The 14,723-nt window shown below is 35.3% G+C and overlaps 2 protein-coding genes across 2 annotated transcripts; both read right to left on the bottom strand.

The window, feature by feature from the left end:
- Positions 1-1,147: 1,147 nt before the first annotated feature.
- Positions 1,148-1,567, bottom strand: LOC121972754 (basic salivary proline-rich protein 1-like). Its single transcript, XM_042524393.1, has one exon. It carries the CDS (start codon positions 1,565-1,567, stop codon positions 1,148-1,150), a length of 420 nt encoding a protein of 139 aa, XP_042380327.1.
- Positions 1,568-12,623: 11,056 nt separating this feature from the next.
- On the bottom strand, positions 12,624-13,064 carry LOC121972752 (basic salivary proline-rich protein 2-like). The gene is made up of 2 exons (XM_042524392.1): positions 12,734-13,064; positions 12,624-12,673 (listed from the first exon to the last, which is right to left on the bottom strand). The coding sequence occupies exons 1-2, from the start codon at positions 13,062-13,064 to the stop codon at positions 12,624-12,626; spliced, it is 381 nt and encodes a 126-aa protein (XP_042380326.1).
- Positions 13,065-14,723: the final 1,659 nt, after the last annotated feature.

Raw genomic sequence — 14,723 nt, 5'->3', positions numbered from 1 at the left:
GCCGAAGGCCAAGCTATGTTTAGGCCTGGTTCAATATGATATATAAAATTTTCATATGATACTATATACTATACAAAAAATTATGGTATAAAAAAATTTATATCGATACCATACCGAAACTTCGTTATACCGAAATTTCATTATACCGAAGTTTCGGTATAGTATGAATGGCATAACAATCGTATCAAAAATTTTATTATATGAAAAATTTTAGTATACCAAATTACTTTAACACCAAGAAACATAATTAATTAAGAAACCACACAATACCTCTGTTCATAATAACAAAATATTAACAAATGTATATCAACATACTTTACTAAAGTATTGATTACAAAATAAATTTATAACAAAAATTAATATATTGATTAACAAAATAAGTACTTTTTATATCAAAAAAAAATTCGATACAATTAGTATGCAATTTATAATATACCGAAACTTCGGTATAACGATTTTTCAGTAGGGTATACGATATTATATAAAATTTTAGTATAACATACCGAACTAGTCTACGTCCTCTGATGTAGTGAGAGATAGTATCCCTTTTTATTCTAAATAATTGGTGTAAGTGATATGATATTGACTAGCAATCAAGAAATGAGTGGCTTTGATATATTTAAGTTGTTATTTCGCTTATAATTTATATTTTTATTCATGGGAAGCTGCTACACCATATAATGTGAACAAAACTTAGGAACATACATTGATATTATATGAGAAGACATATACTTTCCAACTGTCTTCTAAGGTATATAATCCTTTAGATTGTTGACCCATGCTAATTTAGTGTGTTTCAGACAGATAACTGATAGTAACATAGGTTGTCACCAAATACTTAACACTCAAAGAAAGTTCCCGAGTAGATTGTTGACAGTTCTCGAGTTTTGTTCACCTATATGATTCAACAGCTTCCATGAATAAAAATAAAAATGATTAGCAAAACAGTAACTTAAATAGGGCTAGACCACCCATTTCAAATGATTGCTAAAAAATCTCTGATCTCTTACATTAGTCATTTAGGATAAGAGGATATGATAAGCGAAATAACTTAAATAGGGCTAAACCACCCATTTCTTAATTGTTAGTAAATCTTTGATCCCTTGTAGTTATTTAAGATAAAAGGGATGCAGTCTCTGATCTCTCGTTACTTCGGAGGAGGAGGCGGAGGTGGTAGTGGAATTGGAACTGTTGGAATCGGAACGACAGGTTTGCAGCATATTTTTAGCCCTAGTTTGCAACACAGACCATGCTTCGGCGGGTTTGGGTTCGGCTTCAGCTTCGCACCACCCTGGGTGGGCGGATTGAGATCAGTTTGGCTGGAATCAGAGGGCGGCTTCGGATTTGGCTTCGCACCACCCTGGGTGGGAGGATTGTGATCAGCTTGGCCGGCATCAGAGGGCAGCTTCGCACCACACTGGGTGGGCGGATTGAGATCGCCACGGCCAGAATCAGAGGGCGGCTTCGGCTTCGCACCACCCTGGGTGGGCGGATTGAGATTACCATGGCCAGAATCGGAGGTCGATGTCTGATCACCCTGGGCGGAATCGATCGGCGCCACAGCCATCGAGACTGTCAGAAGCATGAGAAAGAGAGTAGTCTTCATCAGAAGAACGAGAAGGAAAGTGGTTTTCATTGAAACATCATGGCGAGGGAGAGCGAGCGAGATTTGAAATTTATAGAGGTGGGGAAATCGCAGCGCACATGGACATTAGGCACGGGCATTAGGCACGGCATTAACGAGGAGGGGCAGGACGGTTACGTTCGAGACTGAAAAATACTAAAGTCGGTAGCTGTGATTCGACTGGAATCGGCGATGACAAATCCGGCTGATGTGGACAATGAAAGTTTGTGAATGTGAGAATCTGGACTCTCAATTGGGCACAAGGTAGGACGGATTCTTGTTGCGAATGGGGGTGTCGGTTCCCATTCATGGTGGTAGTGGGGAGTTTAGCAGATGGTAAGTGGGGCAACATTAGGCACAGGAATTAACAAGGAGGGGCAGGACGGTTACGTTCGGGACTGAAAAATACTAAAGCCGACAGCTATGATTCGATTGGAACCGGAAATGACAAATCCGTCTGATGTGGAGAATGGAAGTTTGTGAATGTCACGCCCCGGAGGAGTCCCTGTCCGAAGAAATTTCGGCAGCATCTCCCCTGTACGACGGACAATCTGAAACTTTCTACAAACACTATATACCTCAGCCACATGCGGCTGGAATAATAACAATAAATAAACAATCACCTACACAGTTTATATAATAAGTAAACAGAATAATAATACCCTGACTCGAAATCAACCCTATTCAACTACACTCGTAAAGCTCAAAACCGACGATAAGATCAACTTACCTCTTCTGCCGTCTAAGTAGACATGTAGTAGAACAAATTTAAACCATACAAAAATCCATCGATCATACAAATCCATACAATATCAAAATCCTCAAACAGAATAAGTCTAACATTGTCTAAATAACAAACCAAAAGACAAAACAGCTTGTGGTATGCAGGGAACTAGCAACTGGAACTCTCTCCTGACAGCATCAACCTGAAAAATAACAACAATGGAGGCGGGGTGAGTCCAACACTCAACAGGTACAACTGATATACAAAGTAAGGAAATAACACTAGCACTAATCATGCGTACAGTCTCCTGATGTAATAAGGGTAAATGCAAACTGAAGTAAACAGAAGAATACTGTACTAATCAGGACCTGGGTATAAAGACAAGCAGTCCGAGAGATATGGAAATCCTGTATGCATGTCAAACATAGGTATCCAAACAATATGCAGCATATAAATGCAGCAAACACAAATACAAGCAATAAATGCATCATGCATATGATGCCAATGATGCGTCTTGGTCACCCCTGACGTCAGTCGATCATCTCACACAATAGTGAGGCCGAGTGGGTAGGGCTGTGACAACCGTGCACTCTGTCGTCACTACTCCTGATGAGTGACCGAGTGGACGGGATGCTGTCGGAGTACACCTATCCTCCTACCCCAAATCATAAATGGGGGAGCGTAATGCTCTCAACTTCCGGTACACGATGACGGGGAGGAATCCCTGTCGGCTAACACGTTGTGTCACACTATCCATGAGCGGACCAACTGTGCCTAACAGAGTCCCTGCTGCAACACACTCTGCCTGAATCGACCACTAACCCATGAATGGTGGTGTGTGCAGATCCATGTAACTGGCGATGTGCTCAACAATAATGGAGCGAACTATCGCACAGCATGCAATCATGCAAATGGTGCATGGCACTAACCACAAAATATCCTGACCTAATCCACATATATATATATAAACGTGCATCATAGGTCAACGAATCAAATCAATCAAAGGTACACAGAAGGTATAAAACCTAGGTCCTGAACATGGTGAAGCATGGTATATCACTACCCCTATAAACATGTATAAGCAGGTAAAGTATACATGAGATGCAAAATAAGCAATCAATCAATCATATAACAGGTATTGGGTAGTGACTAACCGAAACAAATAAGGAACATAATTAATGCAACTTGTTAAATTCACTACTATGTATATCAAATGACATAAGTCAAAAGTACCCGCCTCCAATAGGAAATGTCCAATCTGGTCCGAACACGACGTCGAGATACTCATCTCGCGTCAAAGTCCTGAAATTCCAATAGGTATATTTTTATTTAGCTAAAGTTCAAATGAATTGCTAAATAAATCCTTAAAACTATTTAGGGCAAAACCCTAAATAATAATCAACAACATACCAAATTCAACACATATAATTTAGTTATTCAACATGTATCAAATAACTAAATCAAACCCCTAATTCAATTAAGAAAACCGAAATTATTAATCAACCTTAACTAGCCATCGATTAACTTGTCCACAACAAGACCTAAATCCACCAACATTAAACAAAAACCTTACCTTTCACTGATATCTAGGTTAACAATTATTGCTAATACAATTTAGAAATCGAATTACCAAAATATATCAACTCCTACACCTCACCTTATGCAGTAGTTAACTTAACACAAACCTTACCCAAATTTTTCGATGCTTCAACACTGCTCAAATCCTGGAGAACTTACTGCCGAGATCCGGAGAAGCTGCTGTGAGAAATCAGTGACAAATACCACTGTAATCACCAACAAATCCAACATAGGATTCCAAATCAACAATCCAAATACCTAACATGCCTTACCTACTCAATACCCCCCCCCCCCCTTGTTTCCTCTCTGCCGGCGACTGGTGGCGAAGAAGGAAGACCCGCCAGTGGAGTCTGAAGCACGGCAGATGATTGCTGGACCCTGGCGTCGGCAGTGGACGTTGGGGCAGAAGGTAGAGGAAGAAAGGAAGGCTCGACTGCTAGGGCTGAGGAGAAACTGGTCAGCCGATGGAGGTGGCTAGGGAAGAGGAGAAGGGCTCTACTCAATGATCGGAGGAAGGGCTCGGATGTCGGCGCTCAGCTCCAAATAGGGAAAAGGGTCGCGACACTGTGGTGGTCGATGCTGGGGCACCAGAGGTGAGGCGCTGCTCCGTGCGTCGCCGGCGACAGTGGCGTATGGTCGGAGTGGCGGCGACGCGGCTAGGGATCGGCTCCGGCGCTCGAAAGAGGAAGAAGAATGTCTCGGTGGCTGGCGGCTAGGGCACAGGGAAAAAGGGTCGGCATCGGCAGAGGAGAAGAAGAAGAAAGCGAGCTTGGCCGAGGGTTTATCCGCGAGAGGAGACGGCGGTTTGCATCGCCGATTGGGAGAGGCGGTTAGGGCAAGGATCGGGAGGAGGCTTGGCGTCGGCGCGAGTTCGGCAGGGAGAAAGGAATCAGCGGCGAAAATAAAAAAAAAATAAGGAAAAAGGAATTTATAAAATAAACAATTCCTCGCTTAAATGGGTAGCCTAAACAGGCTTTCCCGGAACCCAAATCTTATCCCCGTCAACTCGTCCATACGAGCTCCGAAAAATTCCCGGAATATTTCCAAAAATTCCGGAAAATTCTCTTATCAATATTTGGCTATTTTCGGTGTTTTACAGTGAATGTGAGAATCAACACTCTCAATTGGGCACAAGGTAGGAGGGATTCTTGTTGAGAGTGGGGGTGCCAGTTCCCATTCACGGTGGTAGTGGGGGGCTTAGCAGATGGTAAGTGGAACACCGTGCAGAAGGAAGAGTGGAGGGACAGAAATAACTAAAGAAAGGATAGTTGAGGGAGGAGGGCATATAGTCTCAAGGAAGAGGAAGGACAGAGTGCTAATGATGGTTGAGATAGCAAAACGAGGTGTCCTTGTGGGTATGACGGTGGCACACATTATTATTCTCTCGATAAGATACTAAATAATTCTTTTTGCTAAATATTATTATTTTTTAAAAAATTAAAGCATAGTTATCCTAATCAAATTGAATTGATTCTCTCAAAAGAAATAAAATATTTTTAAAAAATCTAATAAATTATTAAAAATAATAATTTGAACAACTTTAAATAATTGTAAATAAAATAAAATTTTTAATTATATTATTATTCTTCTAATGTTAATTTATTTATTAAACTATTATATTTTTATTACATTAAAAACTTACTACAAATTATAAACCATGCACATGTATATACTTGTAGGGTTGTAAAGAAACCATGTCGAACTAAGATTTGGGATATTTAAGTTTATTTGATAATGTAATTGAGTCAAGCCAAGCTAAGTCAAGTCAAGCCTAAAATGAACTAAGCTTTTGAAATGATTGTTTAAGTTTGACTTGGTTTATTTTTGATGAGCTTGAGCTTGATTTGAGCTTGGCTTGAGCTTCTTTCGTTTAGATGTTATCGAGCTTTCAATTCAATCTTGACTTGAACTTGATTCGTTTAGATACTATGGAGCTCTAAATTAAAACTTGTTTGATTGTTTGAAACTTTTACTTGTTTGATTAATCATTAATGAGCTTGTAAATTTAAACTTATTTATTTTTTAAAAAAAATATTTATTTAACATATTGATAAGAGCTTTATTAAGGAATATAGTTCACCAATATTGTCCACGAACATTATTCGCGAACGTTGTTTACGAACCTTAACGAGTCGAACACATATGACCCCAACTTCAGAGGTATGTCAGTTTTCTAAAGTGCATATACTTACAAATCCTAAGATTGTTCTAAATGTGCTACTGATGGCTATCTCGATGGTCGTCTTGGATTCCGCCTAAGGTGTTTCCGCCCAGGGTGTTCCCATGGCGTTGACCTCCGATTCTACCCAAGGTGTTTCCTCCCAAGGTGTTCCCAAGATGCTGACCTCCGATTCTTCCAAGGGTGTTACCAAGGCACTACCCTCTGATTCCGCACAGGATATTTCCAAGACGCGGACATTAGATTCCACTCAAGGTGATCCCAAGGCGCCACTCTCCAATTCCACCCAGGATGGTCCCAAGCCGCCTAGGCCAAGTTATGTTTAGAGCTGGTTCAGTGTATACAAAATTTTCAACCAAGGATTATCCCATGACGTCGCTCTCCGATTCCACCCATGGTGGTCCCAAGCCGTAGAAGGTCAAACTGTGTTTAGGGTTAGTTTGGTATGATATACAATTTTTTTCATACGATACTATATACCATACAAAAAATTATGGTATAAAAAAAATTTTACCAATACAATACAAAAAATTATGGTATAAAAAATTTTTACCAATACCATACAAAAAATTTGGGATACTGAAACTTTGTTATACCGAAACTTCATTATACCGAAGTTTTGGTATAGTATAAATTGAATACCGATCATACTGAAAATTTAGGTATACCAAAAATTTTAGTATACCGAAATCAATTTAACACCAAGAAATATAACCATTCAGAAGCCACACAATAGCCTGTTTATAATAATAAAGTATTAATAAATGTATAACAAATAATAAGATTTTTAAAAACATAATCAATCCTTAACAACATACTTTACTAAAGTATTGATTACAAAATAAAGTTTATCAGCAAAAGTTAACGTCTTGATTACAAAAATAAGTACTTTTTCATATCTGAAAAAATGGTATAATCGGTATGCAATTTACATTATACCAAACTTTAGTATAACGAATTTTTGGTACGGTATACAATATAGTATGAAAAATTTGGTATATCATACAGAACCAGTCCTACGCCCTCCGATGTAGTGAGAGATAGTATCTCATTTTATTCTAAGGGGGTGTTTGGTTTGTGTAAGGGAATGAGAACGACAGAAGTGGGAAATGGGAATTAGGGGTTTCCATTTCCCCTATTTTTAGATTTTTTTTCACCCTTAGTTGTGTTGCAGACTAAAGTTGAAAATATATATGCTGTAAATCTATCATTCCAATTCTAATAGTTCTAATTCCAATTCCACCAATTCTAGGAATTCCACCACCACCTTTTCCTTCAGTTTAGTTAGATAGATTATATCCCTTTTTTATTCTAAATAACTAGTGCAAGAGATATGATATTGACTAACAATCAAGAAATGGGTGACTTAGGCATATTTAAGTTGTTGTTTCGCTTATAATTCTTATTTTTATTTATGCTGTTAGGAAATTGCTACACCATATAACATGAACAAAAGTTGGAAAATGGTCAACAATCTATTAAAACCAGCTCCTCTTCCAAATAAGAGCTATGATAATAAGCCAAAGGTTATTTATTCTCAAGCACCCCACTTTCAACATTCTACTTCTAATCTCATTCTAGAGATATTTCATGCACCACAACAAATGACCCCAATTTCAGAGATATGTCAATTTTCTAAAGTACAAATGACCTACAAATCCTAGCATTACTTCCAATGCTCTTCTGATGGCCATCTTGGATTCCACCCAAGGTGTTTCCACCCAGCGTGTTTCCAAGGTGGTGACCTTTGACTTTGCCCATGGTGTTTCCGCCTAGGTGTTCCCAAGACGTTGACATCCGATTCTACCCAAGGCACTGCCCTCCGATTCTGCGTAGGGTGTTCATGAGACACGAACATTCGATTCCACCTAATGTAATCCTAAGGCGCCGCACTCCGATTCCACCCAGGGTGGTCCCAAGCCACCAAAGGCCAAGCTGTGTTTAGGGCTGGTTCAATATGGTATATAAAATTTTCATATGATACTGTATACTATACAAAAAATTACGGTATAAAAAAATTTATATCAATACCATACCGAAACTTCATTATACCGAAGTTTCGGTATAGTATGAATTGCATAACAATAGTATCAAAAATTTTGTTATATGAAAAATTTTAGTATAACGAAATTACTTTAATATTAAGAAACATAACTAATTCAGAAGTCACACAATATCTCTGTTATAATAACAATGCATTAACAAATGTATATCAACATACTTTACTAAAGTATTGATTACAAAATAAATTTATCAACAATAATTAATATATTGATTACAAAAATAAGTACTTTTTTATATCCAAAAAAAAAATCGATACAACTAGTATGCAATTTATACTATACCAAAACTTTGATATAACGAATTTTCAGTAGGGTATATAATATTAAATGAAAATTTTAATATAACATATCGAACTAGTCTACGTCCTCTGATGTAGTGAGAGATAGTTTTCCTTTTTATTATAAATAATTGGTGTAAGTGATATGATATTGACTAGCAATCAAGAAATGAGTGGCCTTGACATATTAAGTTGTTATTTCACTTATAATTTATATTCTTATTCATGGGAAGCTGCTACACCATATCATGTGAACAAAATTTAGGAACATACATTGATATTATATGAGTATATAATCATTTATATTGTTGACCCATGCTAATTTAGTGTGTTTTAGACAGATAACTGATAGTAACACAAATTGTCACCAAATATTTAACACTCAAAGAAAGATCCTGAGTAGATTGTTGATAGTTCTCGAGTTTTGTTCACTTATATGATGCAACAACTTCCATGAATAATAATAAAAATGATTAGCGAAACAACAACTTAAATAGGGCTAGACCACCCATTTCAAATGATTGCTAGTAAATCTCTGATCCCTTACAATAGTCATTTAGGATAAGAGGATATGATAACAGAAATACCATATCGAAACTTTGTTATACCGAAACTTCATTATACCGAAGTTTCGGAATAGTATGAATTAAATAACAATCGTATCAAAAAATTGTTTATATGAAAAATTTTAGTATAACGAAATTACTTTAATATCAAGAAACATAACTAATTCAGAAGCCACACAATATCTCTGTTCATAATAACAAAGCATTAACCAATGTATATCAACATACTTTACTAAAGTATTGATTACAAAATAAATTTATCAACAATAATTAATATATTGATTACAAAAATAAGTACTTTTTTATATCCAAAAAAAATCGATATGCAATTTATACTATACCGAAACTTTGGTATAACGAATTTTCAGTAGGGTATATAATATTATATGAAAATTTTAATATAACATATCGAACTAGTCTACGTCCTCTGATGTAGTGAGAGATAGTATTCCTTTTTATTATAAATAATTGGTGTAAGTGATATGATATTGACTAGCAATCAAGAAATGAGTGGCCTTGACATATTAAGTTTTTATTTCACTTATAATTTATATTCTTATTCATTGGAAGATGTTACACCATATAATGTAAACAAAACTTAGGAACATACATTGATATTATATGAGTATATAATCCTTTATATTGTTGACTCATGCTAATTTAGTGTGTTTTAGACAGATAACTGATAGTAACACAAGTTGTCACCAAATATTTAACACTCAAAGAGAGTTCCCGAGTAGATTGTTGATAGTTCTCGAGTTTTGTTCACTTATATGATGCAACAACTTCCATGAATAATAATAAAAATGATTAGCGAAACAACAACTTAAATAGGGCTAGACCACCCATTTCAAATGATTGCTAGTAAATCTTTGATCCCTTACCATAGTCATTTAGGATAAGAGGATATGATAAGAGAAATACAATACCGAAACTTTGTTACACCGAAACTTCGTTATACCGAAGTTTCGGTATAGTATGAATTAAATAACAATCGTATCAAAAATTTTGTTATATGAAAAATTTTAATATAACGAAATTACTTTAATATCAAGAAACATAACTAATTCAGAAGCCACACAATATCTCTGTTCATAATAACAAAGCATTAACCAATGTATATCAACATACTTTACTAAAGTATTGATTAATTTATCAACAATAATTAATATATTGATTACAAAAATAAGTACTTTTTTATATCCAAAAAAAAAATGATACAACTAGTATGCAATTTATACTATACCGAAACTTTGGTATAACGAATTTTCAGTAGGGTATATAATATTATATGAAAATTTTAATATAATATATCGAACTAGTCTACGTCCTCTGATGTAGTGAGAGATAGTATTCCTTTTTATTATAAATAATTGGTGTAAGTGATATGATATTGACTAGCAATCAAGAAATGAGTGGCCTTGACATATTAAGTTGTTATTTCACTTATAATTTATATTCTTATTCATGGGAAGCTGCTACACTATATAATGTGAACAAAACTTAGGAACATACATTGATATTATATGAGTATATAATCCTTTATATTGTTGACCCATGCTAATTTAGTGTGTTTTAGACAGATAACTGATAGTAACACAAGTTGTCACCAAATATTTAACACTCAAAGAAAGTTCCCGAGTAGATTGTTGATAGTTTTCGAATTTTGTTCACTTATATGATGCAAAACTTCCATGAATAATAATAAAAATGATTAGCGAAACAACAACTTAAATAGGGCTAGACCACCCATTTCAAATGATTGCTAGTAAATCTCTGATCCCTTATAATAGTCATTTAGGATAAGAGGATATGATAAGAGAAATACCATACCGAAACTTCGTTATACCGAAGTTTCGGTATAGTATGAATTAAATAACAATCGTATCAAAAATTTTGTTATATGAAAAATTTAGTATAACGAAATTATTTTAATATCAAGAAACATAACTAATTCAGAAGCCACACAATATCTCTGTTCATAATAACAAAGCATTAACCAATGTATATCAACATACTTTACTAAAGTATTGATTAATTTATCAACAATAATTAATATATTGATTACAAAAATAAGTACTTTTTTATATCCAAAAAAAAAACGATACAACTAGTATGCAATTTATACTATACCGAAACTTTGGTATAACGAATTTTCAGTAGGGTATATAATATTATATGAAAATTTTAATATAACATATCGAACTAGTCTACGTCCTCTGATGTAGTGAGAGATAGTATTCCTTTTTTATTATAAATAATTGGTGTAAGTGATATGATATTGACTAGCAATCAAGAAATGAGTGGCCTTGACATATTAAGTTGTTATTTCACTTATAATTTATATTCTTATTCATGGGAAGCTGCTACACCATATAATGTGAACAAAACTTAGGAACATACATTGATATCATATGAGTATATAATCCTTTATATTGTTGACCCATGCTAATTTAGTGTGTTTTAGACAGATAACTGATAGTAACATAAGTTGTCACCAAATATTTAACACTCAAAGAAAGTTCCCGAGTAGATTGTTGATAGTTTTCGAGTTTTGTTCACTTATATGATGCAACAACTTCCATGAATAATAATAAAAATGATTAGCGAAACAACAACTTAAATAGGGCTAGACCACCCATTTCAAATGATTGCTAGTAAATCTCTGATCTCTTACAGTAGTCATTTAGGATAAGAGGATATGATAAGAGAAATATCATACCGAAACTTCGTTATACCGAAGTTTCGGTATAGTATGAATTAAATAACAATCGTATCAAAAATTTTGTTATATGAAAAATTTTAGTATAACGAAATTACTTTAATATCAAGAAACATAACTAATTCAGAAGCCACACAATATCTCTGTTCATAATAATAATGCATTAACCAATGTATATCAACATACTTTACTAAAGTATTGATTACAAAATAACTTTATCAACAATAATTAATATATTGATTACAAAAATAAGTACTTTTTTATATCCAAAAAAAATCGATACAACTAGTATGCAATTTATACTATACCGAAACTTTGGTATAACGAATTTTCAGTAGGGTATATGAATTTATATGAAAAATTTTATATAACATATCGAACTAGTCTACGTCCTCTGATGTAGTGAGAGATAGTATTACTTTTTATTATAAATAATTGGTGTAAGTGATATGATATTGACTAGCAATCAAGAAATGAGTGGCCTTGACATATTAAGTTGTTATTTCACTTATAATTTATATTCTTATTCATGGGAAGATGCTACACCATATAATGTGAACAAAACTTAGGAACATACATTGATATTATATGAGTATATAATCCTTTATATTGTTGACCCATGCTAATTTAGTGTGTTTTAGACAGATAATTGATAGTAACACAAGTTGTCACCAAATATTTAACACTCAAAGAAAGTTCCCGAGTAGATTGTTGATAGTTCTCAAGTTTTGTTCACTTATATGATGCAACAACTTCCATGAATAATAATAATAATGATTAGCGAAACAACAACTAAAATAGGGTTAAACCACCCATTTCTTATTTGCTAGTAAATCTCTGATCCCTTGTAGTTATTTAGGATAAAAGGGATGCAGTCTCTGATCTCTCGTTACTTCGGAGGAGGAGGAGGAGATGGTGGTGGTGGTGGTGGAATCGGAACTGTTGGAATCAGAACGACAGGTTTGCAGCATATTTTTAGCCCTAGTTTGCATCACAGACCGGTCTTCGGCGGGTTCAGCTTCGGCTTCGGCTTCAGCTTTGCACCACCCTGGGTGGGCGAATTGAGATCAGCTTGGATGGAATCAGAGGGCGGCTTCGGATTCGACTTCGCACCACCCAGGGTGGGCGGATTGAGATCAGCTTGGCCGGAATCAAAGGGCAGCTTCGGCTCCACACCACCCTGGGTGGGTGGATTGAGATCACCGTGGCAGGAATCAGAGGGCGGCTTCAACTTCGCACCACCCTGGGTGGGCGGATTGAGATTACCATGGCCGAAATCGGAGGCTGATGTATGATCACCTTGGGCGGAATCGGTCGATGCCACAACCATCGAGACTGTCAAAAGCATGAGAAAGAGAGTAGTCTTCATCAGAAGAACGAGAAGGAAAGTGGTTTTCATTGAAACGTCGTGGCGAGGGAGAGCAAGCGAGATTTGAAATTTATAGAGGAGGGGAAATCATAGTGCACATGGACATTAGGCACGGGCATCAACGCGAAGGGATAGGACGGTTACGTTTGGGACTGAAAAATACTAAAGCTGGCATCTGTGATTTGACTGGAACCGTCGATGACAAATCCGTCTAATGTGGAGAATGGAAGTTTGTGAATGTGAGAATCTGGACTCTCAATTGGGCACAAGGTAGGAGGAATTCTTGTTGCGAGTGGGGGTGCCAGTTCCCATTCACAGTGGTAGTGGGGGCTTAGCAAATGGTAAGTGGAACAACATTAGGCACGGGCATTAACGAGGAGGGACAGGACGGTTACGTTCGAGACTGAAAAATACTAAAGCCGACAGTTGTGATTCGATTGGAACCGACGATGACAAATCCGTCTAATGTGGAGAATAGAAGTTTTTGAATGTGAGAATCTGGAGTCTCAATTGGGCACAAGATAGGAGGGATTCTTGTTGCGAGTGTGGTGTCGGTTTCCAATCATGGTGGTAGTTGGGGGCTTAGCAGATGGTAAGTGGAACACTGTGCACAAGGAAGAGTGGAGGGACAGAAATAACTAAAGAAAGGGTAGTTGAGGAAGGAGGGCATATAGTTGATGTCTCGAGGAAGAGGTAGGATAGAGTGCTAATGATGGCTGAGATTGCAAAACGGGGTGTCGTTGTGGGTATGATGGTGGCACACATTATTATTCTCTCGATAAGATACTAAATAATTCTTTTTGCTAAATATTATTATTTTTTAAAAATAAAAGCATAGTTATCCTAATCAAATTTAATTTTATTCTCTCAAAAGAAATAAAATATTTTTTAAAAAAATCTAATAAATTATTAAAAATAATAATTTGGATAACTTTAAATAATTGTAAATAAAATAAAATTTTTAATTATATTATTATTCTTCTAATGTTAATTTATTTATTAAACTATTATATTTTTATTACATTAAAAACTTACTACAAATTAGAAACCATGCACGTGTATATACTTGTAGGGTTGTAAAGAAACCATGTCGAACTAAGATTTGGGATATTTAAGTTTATTTGATAATGTAATTGAGTCAAGCCAAGCTAAGCCAAGTCATGCCTAAAATGAACTAAGCTTTTGAAATGATTGTTTAAGTTTGACTTGGTTTATTTTTGATGGGCTTGAGCTTGATTTAAGCTTGGCTTGAGCTTCTTTCGTTTAGATGTTATCGAGCTTTCAATTCAATCTTGACTTGAACTTGATTCGTTTAGATATTATGGAGCTCTAAATTAAAACTTGTTTGATTGTTTGAAACTTTTACTTGTTTGATTAATCATTAATGAGCTTGTAAATTTAAACTTATTTATTTTTTAAAAAAATATTTATTTAGCATATTGATAAGAGCATTATTAAGGAACATAGTTCACCAATATTATTCACGAACATTATTCGCGAACATTGTTTACGAATCTTAACCAGTCGAACACATATGTTCAAGTTTGTTTATTTAGTTTAACAAGCTATTCAAGCTTATTTATTTAATTAATCTTGTGTGTATTGAACGTATATAAACAA

The sequence above is a fragment of the Zingiber officinale genome, chromosome 4A, assembly GCF_018446385.1.
Source record: "Zingiber officinale cultivar Zhangliang chromosome 4A, Zo_v1.1, whole genome shotgun sequence".
Taxonomy (NCBI): domain Eukaryota; kingdom Viridiplantae; phylum Streptophyta; class Magnoliopsida; order Zingiberales; family Zingiberaceae; genus Zingiber; species Zingiber officinale.
Note: the sequence above shows the minus strand (reverse complement) of the source record. Positions and strands in the feature narration are given on the sequence as shown.